Raw genomic sequence first — 21,125 nt, 5'->3', positions numbered from 1 at the left:
AGACAAAAAGGAAGAATAAGTGCTTTAAAACAACAAACAGTTACAATCCCTTCACCATCAGACATATAGGTAAAGAAAGTGCATAGCTCTGCATTCAAATGACACCTTGTCCAGATCCGATTCTTGCCTTGTGCCCACAATTGCTGGAACATGTCTGTCCATGACCCTCAATTGCATTAAGTAGGTCTGAGAATGATGTGATACAATGTGTTATACTTGTAAAATTTCCTGTCAGGTTCAACAGCTCATCCTGCTGGACTCTAGATGAGTATGTTCATTATGTAGGCTGAATGAAGATTTAGAAAGATTTCTTTGTGGAAAACACTACAGACAAGAATTTCTGGGGCAGGCATGCATTTCATTTACACAGTTTTTCAAAGAAGCAAAATTTTTTTATTTTTTTACCCTCCACAAGACTTAACATTTCTGATAAGAGTTACTAACTCAATTTGGAAACCCCAGTGATTCTAACACTGAAACGCATACCTCTCCCTACTGAAACTTACCTGCTGCATATTGAGATCAGGTCCCATGCTGGCTGGCTCTTGAGCCCTCGATGCTCCTCTGCGTTCTGTCTGTAGCAACCTGTTCTGAGCCTGGATATACTGTTGGGTCTGTAAGGGAACAAGAAAAATCATTTTAGGGTGTGTTAATGCATAGCCAGAGATAAAAATAAATCAATTTTGTTCTTTTAGCCAGGCAACAGAACCTGAAAAAATCACTTTTATTACTGTTAAGGTAGTAAATCAGGCACCCGCCCAAAGGTCATGCAAAAAGACAGTTTCCCCTCAGGGATTAAGTATATCATCACCATCATTATCATATTGGAATAAAAGAGAAAAAAGGGTGAGCTAAGGAAAAAAAAAAAAAAAAAAGACTACTATAAAAAGGGCTTTGACCAGTACTTAGACAAGAGCGGCTTACTGGATATAAACCACTTTGCTGTAACCTACCGAGCAGTTAGTCCTGGGCCAGGACCAAGATAACCAAGAAGGAAGTGCAGCCTGGGTTAAGATGGCAGGGTAGTTGCATATGCTGCTAGGGCTAACATATGAGAGAGCACGCATTTTATTGTGATGGATGCCTCTTTGATAGCTTACAAATCAAAACCAAAATGGCATGGTACAGACCTCAAGAAATTCTCTCTCCATTCTTGACAGCCTGACCCGTAGGTTTTCATTTTCCATCTTCAGGTTTTCAACCTCCTGAACACTGTCGCTCAGGTCACTCAGCTGCCAAGAAGAACAGATAGGGAATGAAAACCTCTTTATAACAGTTGTAGCAAGTTGCACTGTTTGAGCCTGGTATTGTATATATCAGTTTGACAAAATATGGTTTTACAAATGTAATACGATGCAGAGGAAACTCAAATGAAACAAAGGCAATATTTAATTAGTTAATGACAAGACATGTATCCAAAAAGCAGAATGAGTGTAATTAATATGCAATAGAGGCTAAACTAAAATTATTGTGACCATAGTATGATCTGAATGGTTTTTGGCCCTTAACAATCAGACTCGCAGCTCTCCCCTAAAGTAGCTAGATTACAAAAACTGCAAGCTACAAGCTATTTGTGGAATAGATGAGCATGCAAAATACACAACCAGATTAAATGAAAATAAACATTTGCCTCTGTTACTTATGAGTTACTTACAGTCACTACTACATTCCTAAAAACTGCATAATAAATACCACTGCTGGCTGATAGACAGATAAAAAGATTCTTTATTTGTCCCTAAGAGAAACTAACATTTTACAGAAGATCCAAATATATTATATACATATTAGAAAAATATGTATAACCAACAACAACTCCGCCCAATCACACATAAAAACATCTTGCTTTAAATTACAGAGAGCTGCTACTGTTAATGCAGGCCTGTAGGTGGCAGTAAGAGGAGGTCAGACCAGCTCGGATTGTGCCAAAGGTTTATATTTAAAGGCATTAATATTTGGACAGAGCAATGTTCAAGAAAGGAATAGACATCGACTCCTTCTTTGTAGTCACCCGCATTGAGAATCTAAAGGATATTGGTACGGAGTAAATCATTTCTGTTGCCAAGTCAGCCAGGATGATGTAACTTGTTCCTGGACAGTGACATGGACAAATTTAGTCCGTAATTCAACGCATGGATCACACATTTAGCTTCAATTATACCATGCTCCGGTTTTCATCACTGCCCATTCACAAAACTCTTTAGTCCTCCTCTTTTTTTCACTCAGTCTGATGAAACCCATCCGGCATTAAAATATTGTCCGAAATGAGAGGTGTAAGCCAGTTCTCTGCAGTACCTAAATATCACAGCACCTGAACTTTATGTAACTTGCTACTGAGATATGATGTAACAGTTCAACTTATTTAAAAGCAATTGAACATTTCTCATTATATGAAGTTAGCCCAGGTCTGAGTCCTTTCCACTTTATTTTAGTCTTCACTCTGGATTGTTGCCTTTTCCATCTCCAGACAGACTTGTAATGTTTTTATCCTTGCCACGGGTATTCACCCTTTTTATTTTCAAACGAGCAGCTCTTCCAACAGGGCATATTGGAGCAATTTAGGCAGCGGTAATGGCACTGCTACCAAGTAAATACAGGAAAGTTTAATATATCCCCACTTTACATTTTTTTACTATTTTTACATTCTCTGATATTATAGACGTAGGCAGCCATCAGATCTCTTATGCTCACCATGCAACATTTCTCAAGTTTGCAGCTTATTTGTGATGCAGTGGAATTAGGCCATTGCATGGGTCTTGTGTTGGAATTAGCATCTCTTCAATTTAATTTAAAAATTCATTCAAAAATGTATGGTAACATGCTAGAGGCCAAATTATAACATTAATAATTAATACGCCCGGAGTTCCTTAAGGCTCTGGATGTTGTAGGACTGTCTTGGTTGACACGTCTCTGCAACATTGCATGGACATCAGGGACAGTGCCTCTGGATTGGCAGACCGGGGTGGTGATCCCCCTCTTTAAAAAGGGTGACCAGAGGGTGTGTTCCAACTATAGAGGGACCACACTCCTCAGCCTCCCTGGAAAAGTCTATTCGGGGGTTCTGGAGAGAAGGGTCCGTCGGATAGTCGAACCTCGGTTTCAGGAGGAACAGTGTGGTTTTCGTCCTGGTCGCGGAACAGTGGACCAGCTCTACACCCTTAGCAGGATCCTGGAGGGTGCATGGGAGTTTGCCCAACCAGTCTACATGTGCTTTGTGGACTTGGAAAAGGCGTTCGACCGTGTCCCTCGGGGAATCCTGTGGCGGGTGCTCCGGGAGTATGGGGTACCGGACCCCCTGATAACAGCTGTTCGGTGTCAGAGATTGGTCCGCATTGCCGGCAGTAAGTCGAGCCCGTTTCCAGTGAGAGTTGGACTCCGCCAGGGCTGCCCTTTGTCACCGATTCTATTCATAACTTTTATGGACAGAATTTCTAGGTGCAGCCAGGGTGTTGAAGGGGTCCGGTTTGGTGGACTCAGGATTGGGTCACTGCTTTTTGCAGATGATGTTGTCCTGTTTGCTTCATCAGGCCGTGATCTTGTCCTGTTTGCTTCATCAGGCCGTGATCTTCAGCTCTCTCTGGAGCGGTTCGCAGCTGAGTGTGAAGCGGCTGGGATGAGAATCAGCACCTCCAAATCCGAGACCATGGTCCTGCTCTCAATTTACCAGTCTATCTACGTTCCTACCCTCACCTATGGTCATGAGCTATGGGTAGTGACCGAAAGAACGAGATTGTGAATACAAGCGGCTGAAATGAGTTTCCTCTGCAGGGTGTCTGGGCTTTCCCTTAAAGATAGGGTGAGGAGCTCAGTCATCCAGGAGGGGCTCAGAGTAGAGCCGCTGCTCCTCCGCATCGAGAGGAGTCAGATGAGGTGGCTCAGGCATCTGATCAGGATGCCTCCTGGACGCCTTCCTTGTGAGGTGTTCGGGGCACGTCTAACTGGGAGGAGGCCCCGGACACGCTGGAGGAACTATGTCTCCCGGCTGGCCTGGGAACGCCTTGGGATTCTCCCGGAAGAGCTGGAAGAAGTGGCCGGGGAGAGGGAAGTCTGGGCTTCTCTGCTTAAGCTGCTACCCCCGCGACCCGACCTCGGATAAGTGGAAGAGGATGGATGGATGATTAATAACATTAATTAATTACACAAAAACAGCTTCCACGTTCAAGTGTTAGTTTACAACATAAATACATTTCTTCTTACCTTCCTGTTAGCAGCCAGAAGTTCTTTGCGCATTTGCTCCAGGTCTCTTTGCAGGGCGAGCTTCTCCTGTTCAAGTACTTTCACAAGGCTACTCTGGTTGTGCTGCTTGTGTTGCTTCAGGGACAGGACGCCAGCTTCTAACTGCCGGATCTACAAATTTCAGACAGAGGTAGTTTATTTTACAATCTCTACACCCTCTGCAGGGATAGCAAATCTCAATCCAGGTTATACAGCCTGTCCAAATAAAGGACTCACTTCAGTTTAGTTTAAAAAAATCATTAAAAAATTTATGGTAACAAGCCAGATGCCAAATCGTAACATTCTTATTTAAAAACATTAATTACATTAAAGCCATTAATATTTCTAAATAAATTTTAAAACAAAAAAGAGAGACTCTGTAAAGGCTGCCACATGGCATGGCACCTTGAAGTGGAGCTATTCAAACAGTGCTGGCATCAAATAAACAAATAAATATACATATACACATACATATACATATATATATATCTATCTATATATATATATCTATATCTATCTATCTATCTATATCTATATCTATATATACACATATATATACACACACACACACACTAGAGGGATTCGCCCAAGCCGTTTCGCTTTTATGCCGCTCGCATTGGGGATTTTACTTTCACCAAACAACAAATCTTTTAATTCTCGCAGATACGCCTCTTCATTGGGAAGAAACACTACTTTCCCTGATGGCAACACGAATTAGACCATCTACAAGTCTCCGACTTAAAGTTGATCTCTTTTTGCTGTTCTGTTATTTCACTGAGTAATAATTTCCGTTTGCACTAATGCGATCTTTACAATCATTTTTTTGAGAATTTCGAATTTTAGTACTTTCATTATCTCCAACCTGCTCTGCATATGTACAGCACCAACGTTTTTGAACTTCTTTTACGATATTCTACTTTGTCCTCTACTCTTTGTCTTATTTCCGGCCCCAGGCGTTGTTAAATCTCTTGGCACAAAGTCTCTTCTCACGTGACTTGAAAGTATCTCTCTGAAAAAGTCACGTCTCGTCCCAGGATTTTTTTATAGAATAGATATACAGGGGGTCCTCGGGTTACAACATCTCAACATACAATGTTTCGAGTTTACAATGTTCACTCCCATAAAAATTGAGACGCAAGAAGGAATAAAGGTAAGGATTTTTTTTTAACACTCATTTTTTCTGTTCCTACAGTACAGCATACAGTACAGTATATTTATGTCCTTTTCCTTTTTCTGTGGCTTAGTTGTGTTTTTATGTTCTAGATCGGGGTGCCCAATGCGTCGATCGCGATCGACCAGTAGATCGCAAAGGTAGTGCAGGTCAATAGCATTGCATTAAAAAAAAAACTTTTAAACGTTAGTCTATCATATATCCTCCCTATGGCATTTGCCACTTGACTGACATACAGGGTGGCCAGTCTGCAATATCTTTTCTTCTAACACACTGGTCATCCCGCACGCATGATCAAACACGCGAGCTACTGCAAAACTCCAGCTGTGATCTAGTTAGCCTTCCAATTTATAATCGACTAAAGAAGGGATTTAAAAAAAAAATTGTTTGGGGAGGGTATGGGCTGGATGTGGAATTGGAAAAGGATTTTTTTCTCACAATGTCACAATCGAAGTGCGTTTGTCTGATCTGTCAACCTATCATTGCTGTTCTTAAGAAGGAAAATGTGGAAAGGCACTTTCGAACTGTTCATAAAAACTACGAAACTGACTTCCTTCTGAAAAGCGATCGGAGAAAAGAGGGAACTAAAATCGCAGTTAATCGGACAGCCATCATTTTTCACTCGACTGAATTCAAAAGCTCCTTGACTGCATTATTCCACTCTACTTATTTATGTGAGTCAGCCTTTTCCCACATGAAGATTATTAAATCCAAATACTGTAGTGACCATAAATGTATTGAATTGTTATATTGCCATAAAGGTAATTCAGTTATGCAAGGTACAACAATATATATTTTATGTATAAAGTATACCCAGTGTGTATATATATATATCATTTTTAATGTAGGTAGATCATTTCGACCTGGTCATTTTAAAAGTAGCTTGCAAGCTGAAAAAGTGTGGGCACCCCTGTTCTAGATTATGATTTTGCAAATATGTTAAGATAGGCAAGTGACTTAGGCTAGGGCGTGTTTCGGCTTACATCAGAATTCAGGTTACATCACTGCTGTTGGAACGGAACTGCGCTGTAACCCGAGGACCCCTTGTATATATAAAAGTATAAACAAGAATTTGTCCAGGTGAAAGTTCAAGCTACACAAACCCTAAAGTAGTGGTATTCTACTAACAGTTAACAAAGCTAGTTGCGGCTCTTTTAAGTCCTACTTAATAATAAAAAAAAAATTAAAAAAAAATGTCAGCAGAATTCATTTCATTCTCATTCACACACACACATCAGTCACTTACATTGTTCTTGTTCCTACTTCAGCTGTGATTTTTGTTTAGTGGCGAGAAAATCTGAGAAAAAGAAGTTTTTGTTGTGCACCTTTATGTCGAGCTCCCAGCAAGTATAACAAGGTACTTAGTTTTCATGCATTTCTCACCGATGCGGAAATTGATCATCACTATCCAGAGAGAGCTTTAGGATTAGTCCCCATACCAGAGTTTGTAGCTGGCATTTAAATAAAAAATAAAAAAAAAGAAGAAAAGAAGATTTTCGCATGCCAGGGTGTGTGATATGGTGGTGACTGTTGAAGAATGGAGAAGGTTCCTGCATTGTTTGAGTGGAGCAATTTGCTGTTTTAGACTGGGAAAAATTATTAGCAATGTCCTGTCAGTTTCTTACCTGCAGTAATGGACAGTGATGATAAGCAATGTTGTCTGCTATACTCTTATAGGCTGTCAAAAACAGCAATGTGGTATCTGTTGCGGTTATGGACTTTGTGATCAACACTTAGAAATCATTTAATAATGATAATATTGAAACACTGTCAGTAATGTTGAAATTTGTGGTTGCAGTGATAATAAATTATAGTTATTATGCGATGCTTCTCATCCCTTAAAAACATATTATCCTTATTCTCAAATGCATAATTGTTTCAGGGAGGACAGGGACATTTTTGGATTGTGGCTCTTGCAAAATTAAAGTATTGTCAATGTGGCTCCTGAGTGGGGCAAGGTTCAGTACCATTACTCCAAAGCCTCATTTAACTTACAGGGTTGAGAGGAACCCAAGTCTTTTTTCGCCCCCATGAGTGCAAGGCACTAAAGAATCATCACACTTTACACAGACTCTCCTGTAGTTTACATCGTTTTGTTTTTTGCAATTGTCCTATAGAATAGCAGTTATAATAGAGACACACTGTTCAAATGAAATGAAGCAATGCAAGTTAAGTACAAACAAACTAAATCATATCTCACCACAGCTTAATAACCTTAAAAGACCTACATCTCTAAGCTGGGACCAACCTAGTAATTGTATTCAAATGAACATTTCCTGCAGTAACAGATTGTGGGTCTATCTATCATAGCTCTAACTAACGGGGAGAGGCACTCACAATTTGAAAGCAAAAATTAAAATTGTATTGTTCTTTTTAATATTCCAACCTTCATTTACTGAATATTCCAGATGGGGGTTTTTGTACAGGAGTTGCTGCCATTCAAATAAGTCAAATAAAGGAAAGTAATATACTTGAACACTACTCAGCCTAATAAATGCATTTCTCTAATTTGATCAGAGTTACGGAGAGACACAAAATCTTCAGTGCACAATCAAGGTTTATGGGATACACTTTGTCTGGAATTCTGCATTTTAACTCCACAATTCAGTAAATATGAACAAACAAAAAAAAGTTGTAACAGGTACAATAGGCAAGGTTTTCAGTACAGAAATGGTAAGTACTGAGGAGATCTTCACAACAAATACTGCTTTGTTTTTTACTTGCTGTTCGTAAAGGAGAGGAACTGTTCCGAAACTGAGCACCAACATTTACTTCCTGGGGTTCTCTTGCAACAAGGCGTTATCCTGCCTACCTTTTCCCTTGAATGTTGCAGGTCTCCTTTGGTGTTCTGCATCTCCTTCTGAAGCCTCTCATTTTCCTGCCTCAGTAGTTGCTGCTCCTGCTCCACCAGTCTTGTCAGGTCATCCCAGTAGAGTTTTTTGTGCTGGTTCTGATATCCTGCAGAGTGTAGTGACAGCTCCAGAACTTGGTTCTAATGCAACAGAAAATGTAGGTTTCATGGGTTATATGCTAAGAAGGTGGGAAATACTATGAGGGACCTGGGGTAGATACCTCTGCCTTCATCCTAGCCACAGTAAGATTGTGCAAAGCCATACCTTGTCATTGGCATTCTGCAGCTGTTTGTGCAGGGACATTACTTCATGTTTGAGTGTCTCTTTCTCCTGCTGGGAGACACGCAGGTCAGACTTTAGTCGCGACATCTGCAAGTTGCTGTTCTGTAGGGCTTCGTCTAGACTATGTACCTGGCAACAAAAAACGAAAAATCAGATCTATAGAGAAAGCATGAGGAGAATTAATGGACAGAAACATTAATGTAATTCAGAAATATAATCCTCTTAAAGCCTGTAAAAAGCTTCTGATTTGAAATACACATTACCAAGTAAACTAGTAAGTAAACTTTATTTATATAGCACCTTTCAAAGACAGGGTCACATGCTTCACATATACAAAAATAAATACAGTACATACAAACATATAAAATAAGTAATCAAAACGAATAAAAATACTCATAAGAATTGCAGACATTGTTGATCTAAAATTAATCAAATGCCTGTTTAAAAAGATACGTCTTTCTTTTAAAATTATTCATAGTGTTTTCGGAATACAGGGCCAGAGGAAGTGAATTCAACAGCTTTGGAGCTACCACCACAAAAGCCTGATCACCACCAGTCTTTAATCGAGTGATGGGGATACTTAGCAGACCCAGATCAGAGGACCTAAGAGATCAGCTTGGAGAATAATGATGGAGAAGTGGCAACAAATATTCAGGAACTTGGCCACAAATGGCATATTATGCAAGAACAAGAATTTTAAAACGAATTATAAAATTATGTCAATGTAATGCCAATAAAACAGGAATGATATGGGACCATTTATTTATTCTTGTTAAAAGCCCTGAAGTAGCATTCTGAACGGATTGAAGACAGAATAGACATGAATTGTTCAAATAAGTAAAAATTCCATTACAAAAGCCCAATCAAGTGGAAATAAAAAGTGTGAATAAGCACCTACATCTCAGCCCCAGACACAATAGTTCTCAGTTTGACAATATTTCTTAAATGAAAAAGCATGACTTAGTCAACTGTCTAATAATGTGGCTCAAAACAGAGGTGACGGAGGAGGAGGTTGGGAGCACGCACTGATTACAGCGTGTTGCTGCACCCACCACACGAAGAACCACCCAGATTGGGACTCGAGTGCAGCCATACAACAGGTGACACCTCATCACAGGCCCCGAAATAGAACCCTAAGGATCCCCACATGACACTGCAGAAGGGTCAAATTTTCCAACTGAAAGAAGAAAAGCTCCTATCCTGAAGACAGACAAACTAATCCAAAGCAGAACCTGAAATACCAATCAAGTGGTTTAACCTACGAATTTGGATTGGATGATCTACAGTGTCAAATGCTGAACTGAGATCCAATAAAATCATGACCAAGATTCCCCCTGCATCAGTAGCCATCGTATGATCACTGGAAACCTTAATACAAGCCATTTCAGAGAACCTGCTCCTTTAAGAACTCTGCAAGTAGCACAGCAACAACCTTTTCTAAAATTTTTGAAAGGAAAAGTAGATTAGATATTGGCGTATGATTTTAAGAAGAGCAGGATCCAGGTACACTGGAGTTTCATCATAACTGGCAGGCATGGATATTCCTGAAAACACCTGGAACACCTTTCCCCCTCAAGTGACTCTGTGGCAGACATAGTGAGTAGGCAGAGAACAGAGTTGTGATATGTCAAAGAATGTGAAGACTAAAAGACTTATGTGAAATGAAGCTTAATTTTCCAGAAAGAAAAATTGCCAATATCTCATGGAGCTCTGTAGCACAATAACAGTAAAGGGCACAACCTGCATTCCCAACAACACACCTAATAACAAGAACAACGTGTAGGTTCACACAGTGGAAAAGCTGACATACCTTCTCCTGAGAAGTGGACAACTGACTCTTCAGAATTCCCACAAGCTGCTCAGCAGCTTGCCTATCCGTCTTGAGATGAGCAAGCTGGCTTTCCAAGGAAGCAGCTTTTGCAACCTGTAGACAAAAATACACAATGAACATGTGACTTTTTTGCTTTTCCTCCTTGGATAAGAAAGGCTTTATAGACAGGAAAAAAACTAAATTCTCTCAAATTCTTGATGTGTAAGCAAAGGAAAAGTATTTGATTTTTTTAAATCAAGCATTTCCCAAACCATGTCTATGCATTGCCAATTTATTCTTTGACTTATCCACCTCCAGATTTGGGCCAAGTTGAATCCATACTTAAAGGCAGAGGCTTGTGCACCCCAAGTTGACTCCCCCAACCTGTGTTCCCATGAAAGCAGTAAAGTGACCTGTAGAAAATATGGACCTTATCTACACAGCGATTCAACTCTTCACTCAGAACTTCTTTCTCCTTGCTCAGTTTTTCATTCTTGTTGCTTAGTTCACTCTGCATTTGGATGGCTTTGGCAAGCTGTCAAGAAGTGAAACAGTAAAAGTTAGGATTGTTATATGTACTGTATACAAAAAGCACAGAAAGAATGCCACTCCAGTGACAAACCTCCTGTCAACATTCCCTAGCTCACCTGTTCCTTAGCAGCAAACAGCTCTTGGCTAAGCCGGGTCTTCTCTTGTTCCAATGACACACTCCTCTCTTGAACCTTTGACAGCTCTACCTCCAGGGCAGACAAGCGTGAGATTATCTGAAGGATTATAAAGATAGTCATTAAAAACAGTACCAATTATACACGAACATCATATAAAACAAGTACTTCATCATTTTCAAGAGTTAGCCCTTTCTGAATTAAATTGCATATTTTATTTCTCTGCCACTTTTACATTTACAGTTCTGCCCATGCCCTGCCTAATACTTTTGGCTTGGTACTTTACAAAGCCTGCCTCCTAAAATTGTTTGTCCTTTGTCTGAACCCTGAGTAGCTCTTCCTTTGATCTCCTCCATGTGGGTCTGCCTGACATATCTAAACTGGTAGGTGAGCCATTCAGGAAACCCAATGAGCACTGCATGCATGCTGCAGTTTTAACCCACAGTCACCTATTCAGTCTTTTCTATTTAACTACAATGCCTGGCCTATGTAATAGAAACAAATGTACTGAAACTACCTGCCTATTTAACAAGAACATCCTGACACTTGTACCAGCACATTTAATTTAGAAAATTAGATATACAGGTAGTCCCCAGGTTTCAGACATCTGACCTACGACTTACAAACAGGGCCGTAGCTGCGACGCATGTGCCTCAGTAACTGCTGCTCCGTCATCTTTGGCCTGGGGACGCTGCAAACGGTGGTTGGACGGAGCCTGGGGGAGCGATTTCGCTGCTTGCGCAGTGTAGTGTCCCTCAGGCGGCTCCTGGCGGCAAGCAGTTTCACTGCCCGCCCACCACACACGGCTGCCCCGTTTGTTCTTGGTGGGCGGCTGGTAATGCCGCAAGCGGTGACCAGGTTGTGGCTGAACGGAGGACATTAAGAGTGAATGGGGAGGCGGGGGTAGCATTGTAGTGGGCCTCAGATAGCTGCCTGTTGAATGGGGGCGGTGGTGGGCAATTCACTACCAGCCTTTGGCAGCGTACTGTAGTGGAGGTGACTGTGAGGTGGGCTGGTGATGAACCGCCCCTCACCGCCCCCATTCATTCTCAATAGCAAGCCTGCTTGTACTGTTAAGTACATAGCAGGAAGTTGTCTCTTGCCAGTACATCAGACATGTTGACAACTGGTGCCTTCCTGCTGTGATAGCGTGTACAGTGCTGTGCAGAAGACCTCATCTTAACCTTTTGTCTTCACCCTTCAAGAATGTCTCTGAAAGACAAATCTGATGCAAGTGCTGGTGATATAGTAAAGAGAAAAACCGTCACTATTGAAAATAAAGTAGAAATAATAAAAAGGTCAGAGAGAGGTGAAACTCCATCAATTATTGGCAGAGCACTTAGTTACAGTTGGTAGTTACAGTTGGTCAACAATAGCATTTATTAAAATAATGTACCTGTTCCGATTTACATACAAATTCAACTTAAGTACAAACCTACAGTCCCTATCTCGTACGTAACCTGGGGACTGCCTGTATGTAACATTTAACTTTAGATTTTTTCTCTGATAACAGTTTATTGTACATAAGAAGTGTTATTTCTTTGAACTAGGACATCCATGGTGGAGTTCATTTATAAGGATAGCTCAAGATTTGTTCTTTATCTGTATTTTCCACAACATCTACCTTATGGTCTCAATGCTCTAAAAACCCTAACCTGTTTTTTCTCACTTCCAAGCTCAGCAATAAGAGCATCTTTTTCCTTGTTCATCTCCTCAAGGTGATGGCTGTGCCCACGTCGTCCACTTTCTCGTTTCTCCCTATGTCTCAAAAGCTGACCAATCTTAAAAGACAACTCAGCATTCTCCCTTTGAAGTTGTTCGCTGTGAGTTTGGACTTCTGCAAGCTGTAGAAGAATCATAAAATTAGAGCTAAAGTATGGGCTAGTGGCCTTACACCTGGAAATACACAAAATGAAGCATATACAGTACAATCTAAAGCAGGGCTCTGCAGCTCCAGTCTATAGGGTGGTCCAGATCCAATTATGCAATTTTCATTACGCTAGAACTTAAGTTTATTGCATAGAAAATCACCCAAAAAATCCTGGGCCATTGAGAAGTGTGTGAACTGACAACATGAAGAATCATCTTTGTGCCGAACTGGAATCGTCCCACCATAAATCCAAGTCATCCAGACGATCTGGATCTGCATGATTAGATCTGGACCACCCTGTACAAGAGCTATTCCTGTGGCTGCAGGTTTTCATTCCAAGCCTTTTCTTAATTAGCAAGAAATTTTTGCGGCTATTTCCCCAATAGCAGACAAACAAATAATGAAGTACAAAACGAGGCAACACATGACCAGCTAACCCATGTCCATCATACAATATCAGAAAATAACGTAAGGTGAAGGTCTCAGTCAGGTCCACAAAACATTTTGATGTTGCTCTTAGAAACAAGAAAATCAACAGTTTTCGAAATATCTGCTGTCACAGAATGAGAGCACCAACAAGCCATAGAATTAAAATACTTTTAAGAATTTACTTCTAATTAAGAAACTGGTTGGAGTGAAATTGGCTGGAGTTTGAGGCCCCAACTTAGATGGTCATCATTTGGCTCACTTCATATCTCATTTCTATTTGGATGCTATTTAAGAAAAAAATGATGCAATTCAGAGGACTGACTGTTAAAAAAAACAAGTCAATTAAAATGAAGGGAAAATACGTTAATAAGCAGAAAAAAGGTCACTAATTAAGAAAAGGGTTAGAATGAAAGACTACAGCCAAAGAAGCGCTTCAGGACATGGAGATGGTCTGTAGAGGGATCAAATTGCAGATGCCCATCAGTACCCTATAATGACCAAGTGTGGGACCTAATGCTGCCAGCAAAGAATGGAGTGTAGGAGGTTATTAGGATAAGCAAATTTGCTGAAAGTTAACCATGAGGATTAAATTTATACAACCATGGGAACAGAATAATGAACAAGTGTGCTCAAAACACACTGATCCCAGCCCACCCTGTTAGACTCACCTACCTGTGCCCTTAAGGTGTCCACCATTTTTTTTGCTGAAGTCTTCTCTGCCTTTAACTTTTCTACTGTGGAACTGAAGAGACAAAGCACAAGGTAAAATGAATCACTTCTTTAGCCTTGTGCAATAAGAAACTTATCATTTCATCTTCATCTGGCCTGGCCAGACACTTGAACAGGAGACTGCAAACTGAAACTGCCAAGAGTGGTATTGGATGGACAACTAGCTCACACATTTCCTCTTATCCGTACTGTGTCATAAGAGCTTAAGAGACGTTGGTATTCGAAAACAATGTTGAAATGAGATCCTTAATTACATGTGATTATTACATAAATCTAAGAATGTTATTTTCCAGCTAATTTACTTGTCAACCCCGCTGACACATTCTAAAGACTGCTCTGCTTCACCCACCAGTAAAAAGGAAGATCAAGACTGATCATCTTATGAAGGAATGCCGAGCTATACAGTAAAGTAATTCTACAGGATGAATCTCCAGATACAAATCGCTTTAGATGTCATATCTGAAATAAATTATCCAAATATTTCCAAGGTTTGTATATCATTATTAGGAATGACAAACCTCAAGCCTCTAAATAAGGTTATGAACATCACGCTAGTGCTTTAAGCACAGAGAAGAGAACCACATTTAAGAAAGCAAAAACATTTTTTTATGTAAACCTTAAAGTCACATATTGGACTCCTTACAGAATTTCCTCTTGGGTTCCACCAAGTCCCTTTAGTGAATGCAGTGCCAAGTCGTGGTTCTCCTTAAGCTCTTCCTTTAGACTAATATTTTGTTCTGCTAACCTGCTGGCCTCAAGCCTACAAAATCAAAAAAGGGGGTGGATTAAAAAAAAAGTGCAAGCTGGAAAAGAGGAAAAGCCCAAAAGTCTGAATCTTTTCTTTCAGGCCAAGAACTTAAAAATGCAGAACTTTCCTGGGTTTTGCTTTTTTTTGCCACTGGCATGAAAAATGTTAGGTTTTGAATTAAAGACAGACACTGTAAAATAGTGGTGTGACCAATTACCTGAATAAAGTAAATATAAATTAAGTCATTTACCCAACTCACCAAAACAGGATGGATGTTGCAAGTTCTAGGTTGACTATATAATTAGGGAGAAAAGGCAGCAGAAACCAAGGTTAATACCATAGACTAGTAAAATGCTAGATGCCACACTAAAGCAGTGGTTCTCAACCGCTAGGGAAATGTTGTACACTTCACTGAAGGCCAACGAGAATGGGAGAAAATATGGCACTGTATATCTCTGCAATGGAAGGATTGCAGGGATGAAAGTTGTCAGGTGAGAAAAAATAAATTGTGGGATGTTGTGTTACCATGTTGCTTCAGATAAGGCCAAAATCCCAAGGCGATTAAGAAACACTGCATTAGCATGAATGCCAGAGCTAGAGCTCTGAACCAAAAGTAGAGTTAAAACTCTGAAAGCAGGAAAACCAATATGTTAGTGATTTCTTAGAAGATACAGCAGTTATGTGCTAGATCTCTACAACAGCAAAGATGGAGATTCTGGGAAGACTAGGAATTCTGGAGGCGCTACCATCAGTCAGTAAGGCAGGGTTAGTGGAGCCAAAAACAGACAGGGAGTCCTTAAGGTTCCATTTTTCTTGAGGCAAATTACCTGCAGATTTTAGTCTGTTCCTGGAGTTTCTCTTGGAGGTCACTCACCAAGGATCTCAGCCGCGTGTTCTCACACTCCAAAGCAGTACAGCTTTCTTCCAGCTCAGACACTGCCTGGATCTTGGAACACAGCTGTGCATTAAGATCCTGAAAACTCTCATCCTTCTGGGTATTCATATCGGCCATTTCCACCTGAGGGTGCAAGATTTTGAGGGCCTCTCCTTGCTTTTTCAGCTCCATCACTTGAGCATATAGCTGGGTATTTTCATTGGTCAGCCTGACTACTGTCTCTTTGGCCTGCTGATCTTCAAGTTTTGCCATGCTTTCCTGTAGTTCTTGGCTGGATAGCTTAAGAACTTCATGCTCCTGTTTCAGTATGTGGTTCTCTAGGGTTCTCTCCTCATAGCTCTGCTGAACAGTAGACAACTGTAGGACTTTGCAGTTTAGCTCTTCACATCTTTTAATCCATCCAGAGATTTCTTGGTGACATTCCTGGTTTTCTAGGTTGGTTGTTCTTATTCTGTCCTCAAAGCTTGCTTGCAATTTGCTAATCCTTCCCTGAAGGTGGGAAAGCTGCAACTTAAGCTGCAGGTTCTCCTCATTGGTAGAATTCAATTGCAATTGCAGAGTAGCCAAGAAGCTACTCTGATGCTCATGTTCTTCAGCTTTTACAGTTAATTCAGAAACTTTCACATGGCACTTGTCGCACTCATGAAAAGCACATTCTAGTTCTTTCTGTAGTGTAGGAATGGTTCCCATCTCTTGTCCTGGTGCTTGGATTCTTTCTTGAAGAGCATCAACATCATCAGCACTAGGAGTTTCATCTCTGTCAAGTAGTTTTGTCCCAGAAGAGGTACTATGCCCATCACAAATACTTGTTGCGACTCCAGTATCTTCAATTAAAATGTTCTCTTGTACTTCAAGTAACTTGACACCACTTTCCTGCTCAGTCTTATCATACTGTGATGGTTCAGGTGTCATGTGAAAGTTCTTGGGTTTGTGATCTTTGTGCTCTTCCTGTAGCTTTTTCAAAGGTGGAGCTTTGGTTTGCTGTTCTCCAATTCTGCTCTCAAAGGTGCAGATCTCTGCAGTTGTCTGGCACTGTTGTTCCCAGGATTCATGTTCAGCACTGCACACAGTGTTTGTTTTTTGATCAAAGGTATGGAGCCAAGCCAGAGGACTGGCTTGTTTCTGCTCAAAGTCTTCAGTGGCCTCCTGTTGTTGTTCATTTCTTGTTAGGACTTGATCTTTTGCTTTGGTCAATAGCTCTTCTTTAACATTTAGTAATCCGTGTGACTCATTAATCACAAGTGGCTGCAGTGCCTCTTCATGTTTAAGTTGTCCACAGGCTTTCAGAGCATCCAGCTCACTCAGAAGCTGTTGGTTTTGATTAACCACATGACTAAGCCTGTCCTCATAGCACTTTTCTAGGGCATCTTTCTCCTGAACAAGGCTCTCATACAGCACCTTCCTCTCCTGGTCCATCTTTTTTTGCAGAGCCTCCTGAAGTTGTTCACATTCCTGAAGTGTTTCCTCTTTTTCAAATTCCCATTGTGCTTTCTCCTCAGCATGTAGCTGAGTTAGTTCTTGCAGCTCCTGTTTGTGGAATGCCTTCAGTTTACTGACTTCTGTCTTGAAGCTCTCAGAAAATGCATGCTGTTCAGATAAGTACTTTGCCTCCACCTCTTGGATCATTTGGTTAAAGTGTCTTTCCAGGTTATTCCTACATATGGTAATGATTAGAGAATTATCAACATGTGCGATGCAATGACATGCTATGCTATAGATTCACCTCTTAAAGTTCTCAAACCTATAGTAGTTAGCATGGGATTCCAAACAGTTTCCATCCTACCATCTACCACACCCAGACTCATTAATTCAACAGATCTGTTCCTCACTGTAAATATGTGAGGAGCCTAGTATCAAAGCTCTATTGCTACATACCAAGCATGAACTGAAGCAGAAATCACTTGTCACCCAAATGTGCCAAAGGCCACTTATGTGGTTATCTAGGCTGGTCTCAATTTTAAAAGAAACTATATTCCACCATCACACTTGCAGACCTTCTAGAAAATTCTACTATGACAATCAAAACTGGCATTCTCACCTCTCATCATGCAGCTTCTTCTCAAGCTTCTCTAGCATTCCAGTTAGCTTGTCTTTCTCTTCACAGTGTTTTGCATTCAACTCTTCAAGCACCATAACATGCTGCTGCTCAAGCAAGGCTTTTTCATGACTGAACTGTTTCATGAATTGTTCCTCTTTTAACTCCAGTTCTGCAAGCAGTTTGTCACGTTCAGCGGCCACATGTTCTCTCCGATATTCATCACTCAGCTTTTCCAAACGTGCTTGTTCTTCCATGTACTTTTTTTCCAGCATGGCCATCTCAACTCGATAGGTCTGCTCCATTTTTTGCAAATCCAAGGATAGTTCAGCAATTCTAGCTTCTGACTGCTTCACCTCTTCTGCATGACACCTCTCTAGTTCAGCGATCCGAGCTTCTAGCTGGCTTACCTCTACTGCATGCTGTTTGACTAGATCTGCCCTATCTGTAGCATGTGCATGCTTCTCCCTTTCCCATTTTTCTTCCATCTCAAAGATATGGGCTTGTGAAAGTCTCAGCTCCTCTGCATGCTCTCTCTCTAGCTTAGATATGTCAGCCTGGATATTGGCTACCTCCTCTCTGTGCTTCCTGTCCAATTCCAAAATCTCAGTCTTGGACTGGTTCATTTCTTCTGCATGCTGTTGCTGCAATTCAGAGATTTGGGCATGAGCTGTACCCACCTTCTCTGACCATTGTTTCTCCAGCTCTGAAATTTCACCTTTGACCTGGCTCACTAGCTTCTCTCTTTCCTGTTCTTGCAGCTGCTTTTCTGTTTCTAGTTGAACATTTAGAGTTTCAACCTGGCCATACAAGTCCTTAACTAGGGACTGAGCCTGGACATTTTCTTCTTTCTGCTCCTGGCAGTGCCGTTCCAAGTTCTGCAACTGTAACTTGTGTGCAGCCTCTATTTCCTCCAACTTATTTTCAAACTGTTGAGCCAAAAAAGGTGAAAAGTACATTAAGGCTTAAAAACAGTAACAAACTAAAAAATAGTATATTTCATTTTTACTTGCTGCCATGCATACAATCTAGTAAATAATTAATTAGTATACATGAGCTAAATCAATACATTACACTATTTTCTGGTGAATCTGAATTTAGTACACTCTTATGTAAAGTGCAATATGGTATAGAAGTTATTAGTTTATATACCCTCAGATAGAATGCCTGACAAACAAGAGACCACTCAGTCCATTAAGCCTATTTAGTTGGCTAATAGTAAAGCTGTTCTAATAGCTTATCCAGATTTAAAAAATTGTCAAAATCCAAATCCTAAACCTATACTTTATATACAGTACTCTCAAGTAGGTAGTAGACATATAGAGTATTATTGTTTGCTGAAGTTGTACACAAATACATTCAGCAGCTACCTTGCTCTCCAACTCCTTTTGAATGCTAGCCACATCTTGGCGATGGTGCTCCTTCATTTGCTCCATCATCATCTCGGCCTCGAGACTGATATTTAAAGTGTGAGCCTCCTCAGAACCAACATCTGGAAAGAAGCAGCAGCAACATGTACTTAGAAATGCTTAAGATTTGCAGTTGTAGACAAGAAATGCAATTTGGGATTAAAAAAAGGTAAAAAGAAATCCGAAGCAGGTGGCGTGCTTCACCATGTGCACAATGACTATGCGCCAGCAATCATCAAAATAAACATCAGTTAATCTGTAGAGAGTCTGAAACTCTCTGTTTAGAGCCTCCTAGAGCAGTACCTGGATCTAGATTAATGCCATCACTCTTCGTATCAAATTCTTCTAACAAGGAATGTTTCACTGGAGTGCGGAAGACCTTGCTCTGGGTGCGGTATTCCTCCAGCTCCAGCTGCAGCTCATCAATCCGGTCTTGCAGTTCCTAAAGAAGATACATACAAATACAACAGATAATGCAATGAATTTGTAGAAAAATGTAGACATCGAAGACTGGGCAGTTCAGCAATGCATCAAGAATGGCCAGCAGAAATATATATGTTGGAAAGAAAATAAGTAAATTGGAGGAGTATGACAGACAATATAAAACAGCCACGTAGAAGGAAACAGACTTACTCGACACTGCTCTTCATAGGTGGCCCTCATCTTTCTAAGCCGCTCTTCTTGAAGGAAAAATTCAGCACTGCTTGGATCCAGGTCTCCAAACTGGTAAAAAGCACCAAAGCACAAATAATGCATGGCAGGAAGATAGAGTAGTAGATTAAAAGACCTAATATACCATCTCTGTAAACCACCCTGTTCAGGGAACTTTTACTATGCTGTGACCATTTTAGAGATGTCATGACCATTACACTTTGAATGCCTCATATATGCAGATACCAATATCATAACCAATGAGTTGCTAACTCAGAATGTCATTTACACATTGTATTATAGATGCCCCTCTATATGCACATGTATGCCCTTTTATCTACACAGTCAGACCTGCAATGATAAATAAGAGTCTGATCTTTAAGCATTTACAGTGCAGGTGTTTGATTTTACACTTGCCGAGTTGCTCATACAGTACACCCTGTTATGCACATCTTCTCTTGCAGCATAAGAAAATACTGAATCCCATTTAGTACCTAGTTTTATGTGCAGTGGCACATGTCCAACCTGCATGCACTTAAGCGGAATGCCATTTACATATGTTGTGCATGTGATTTAAAATCCAGATTTATATCCAGAAAGTTTTAAAAGTTCTCAGCTGTAAAATTACTGTATTCTTGTCCTGACAGATTAGACAAACATATTTTTCTTAATTTTAGATGATAATTTGAACACTGAATTCTGAAAAAAATCAGAATGAGTTTAAGTCACTAAATATGAGTACCCACTACCTAAAATGCTGATTGCAAGTGCATGATATTATATAAACTGTCTCACATGCATGTATGGGGTTTTCTTTCTGGGCTCAGAGCTAAGCACTACAACTCCTGGACCTGAGGGGGTTGGGGGTTGACACTGACAGTGTCATCTGTTTTCACCCACAGCCCTAAGAAACCACCCACCGAGTGCAACTGACTACGCCCATTCCAATCTTTCCTTTATAAAGCCGAGGCACTCCCAGCATTGGTCGTCTCATTCTAGAGAGAGAAGACCACAGAACGGAGCTCCACATATTTCAAAGAAATAACTCAAAGTATACTGTATATGTAATGTTGATTGTCAGCTTAAAATAATCTCCTAGGATGATATTTGTCCCGAATTTATTAACCACTTACAAAAGCAATGCTGGGAACCTTTAAGAGTCATGTGACCAAGTTTTGTCTTCATTTAATTCTGGACATCTGTGCTGTCCTCAAAAACTTCCCCTTTCTTCTTCTTTTTTTATTTTTAATAATACATAATGTAATTAAACTCTATTTCTAGCCTTCTTTTCAAATCCTAACATGGTCAGAAGGTAGAACATTTGATCATCATTTAATTTTGTTGACGCTCAATGCATACCAACATGT

The 21,125-nt window shown here is 40.4% G+C and overlaps 1 protein-coding gene across 8 annotated transcripts in view; it reads right to left on the bottom strand.

The window, feature by feature from the left end:
* Window positions 1–21,125, bottom strand: part of nin (ninein (GSK3B interacting protein)) — an 87,347-nt gene that overhangs the window by 13,855 nt on the left and 52,367 nt on the right. For 5 of the 8 annotated variants that reach the window (XM_039740997.1, XM_039741001.1, XM_039740998.1 and 2 more), the window contains 16 exons: window positions 19,741–19,830; window positions 19,411–19,549; window positions 19,069–19,190; window positions 17,702–18,627; window positions 15,596–17,317; window positions 14,664–14,780; window positions 13,964–14,033; window positions 12,648–12,836; window positions 10,975–11,091; window positions 10,758–10,862; window positions 10,328–10,441; window positions 8,500–8,646; window positions 8,196–8,375; window positions 4,195–4,344; window positions 1,131–1,232; window positions 507–614 (listed from right to left, as the gene is read on the bottom strand). In XM_039740997.1, the coding sequence (XP_039596931.1) occupies window positions 507–614; window positions 1,131–1,232; window positions 4,195–4,344; window positions 8,196–8,375; window positions 8,500–8,646; window positions 10,328–10,441; window positions 10,758–10,862; window positions 10,975–11,091; window positions 12,648–12,836; window positions 13,964–14,033; window positions 14,664–14,780; window positions 15,596–17,317; window positions 17,702–18,627; window positions 19,069–19,190; window positions 19,411–19,549; window positions 19,741–19,830 (4,398 nt within the window). The remainder of the gene's footprint in view (window positions 1–506; window positions 615–1,130; window positions 1,233–4,194; window positions 4,345–8,195; window positions 8,376–8,499; window positions 8,647–10,327; window positions 10,442–10,757; window positions 10,863–10,974; window positions 11,092–12,647; window positions 12,837–13,963; window positions 14,034–14,663; window positions 14,781–15,595; window positions 17,318–17,701; window positions 18,628–19,068; window positions 19,191–19,410; window positions 19,550–19,740; window positions 19,831–21,125) is intronic. The other 3 variants (XM_039741000.1, XM_039741004.1, XM_039741005.1) reach the window with 3 other exon arrangements.

The sequence above is a fragment of the Polypterus senegalus genome, chromosome 18 (assembly GCF_016835505.1).
Source record: "Polypterus senegalus isolate Bchr_013 chromosome 18, ASM1683550v1, whole genome shotgun sequence".
In the NCBI taxonomy this organism is placed as follows: Eukaryota; Metazoa; Chordata; class Cladistia; order Polypteriformes; family Polypteridae; genus Polypterus; species Polypterus senegalus.
The sequence above is the reverse complement of the archived record's forward strand: the minus strand, read 5'-3'. Positions and strand labels throughout refer to the sequence as shown.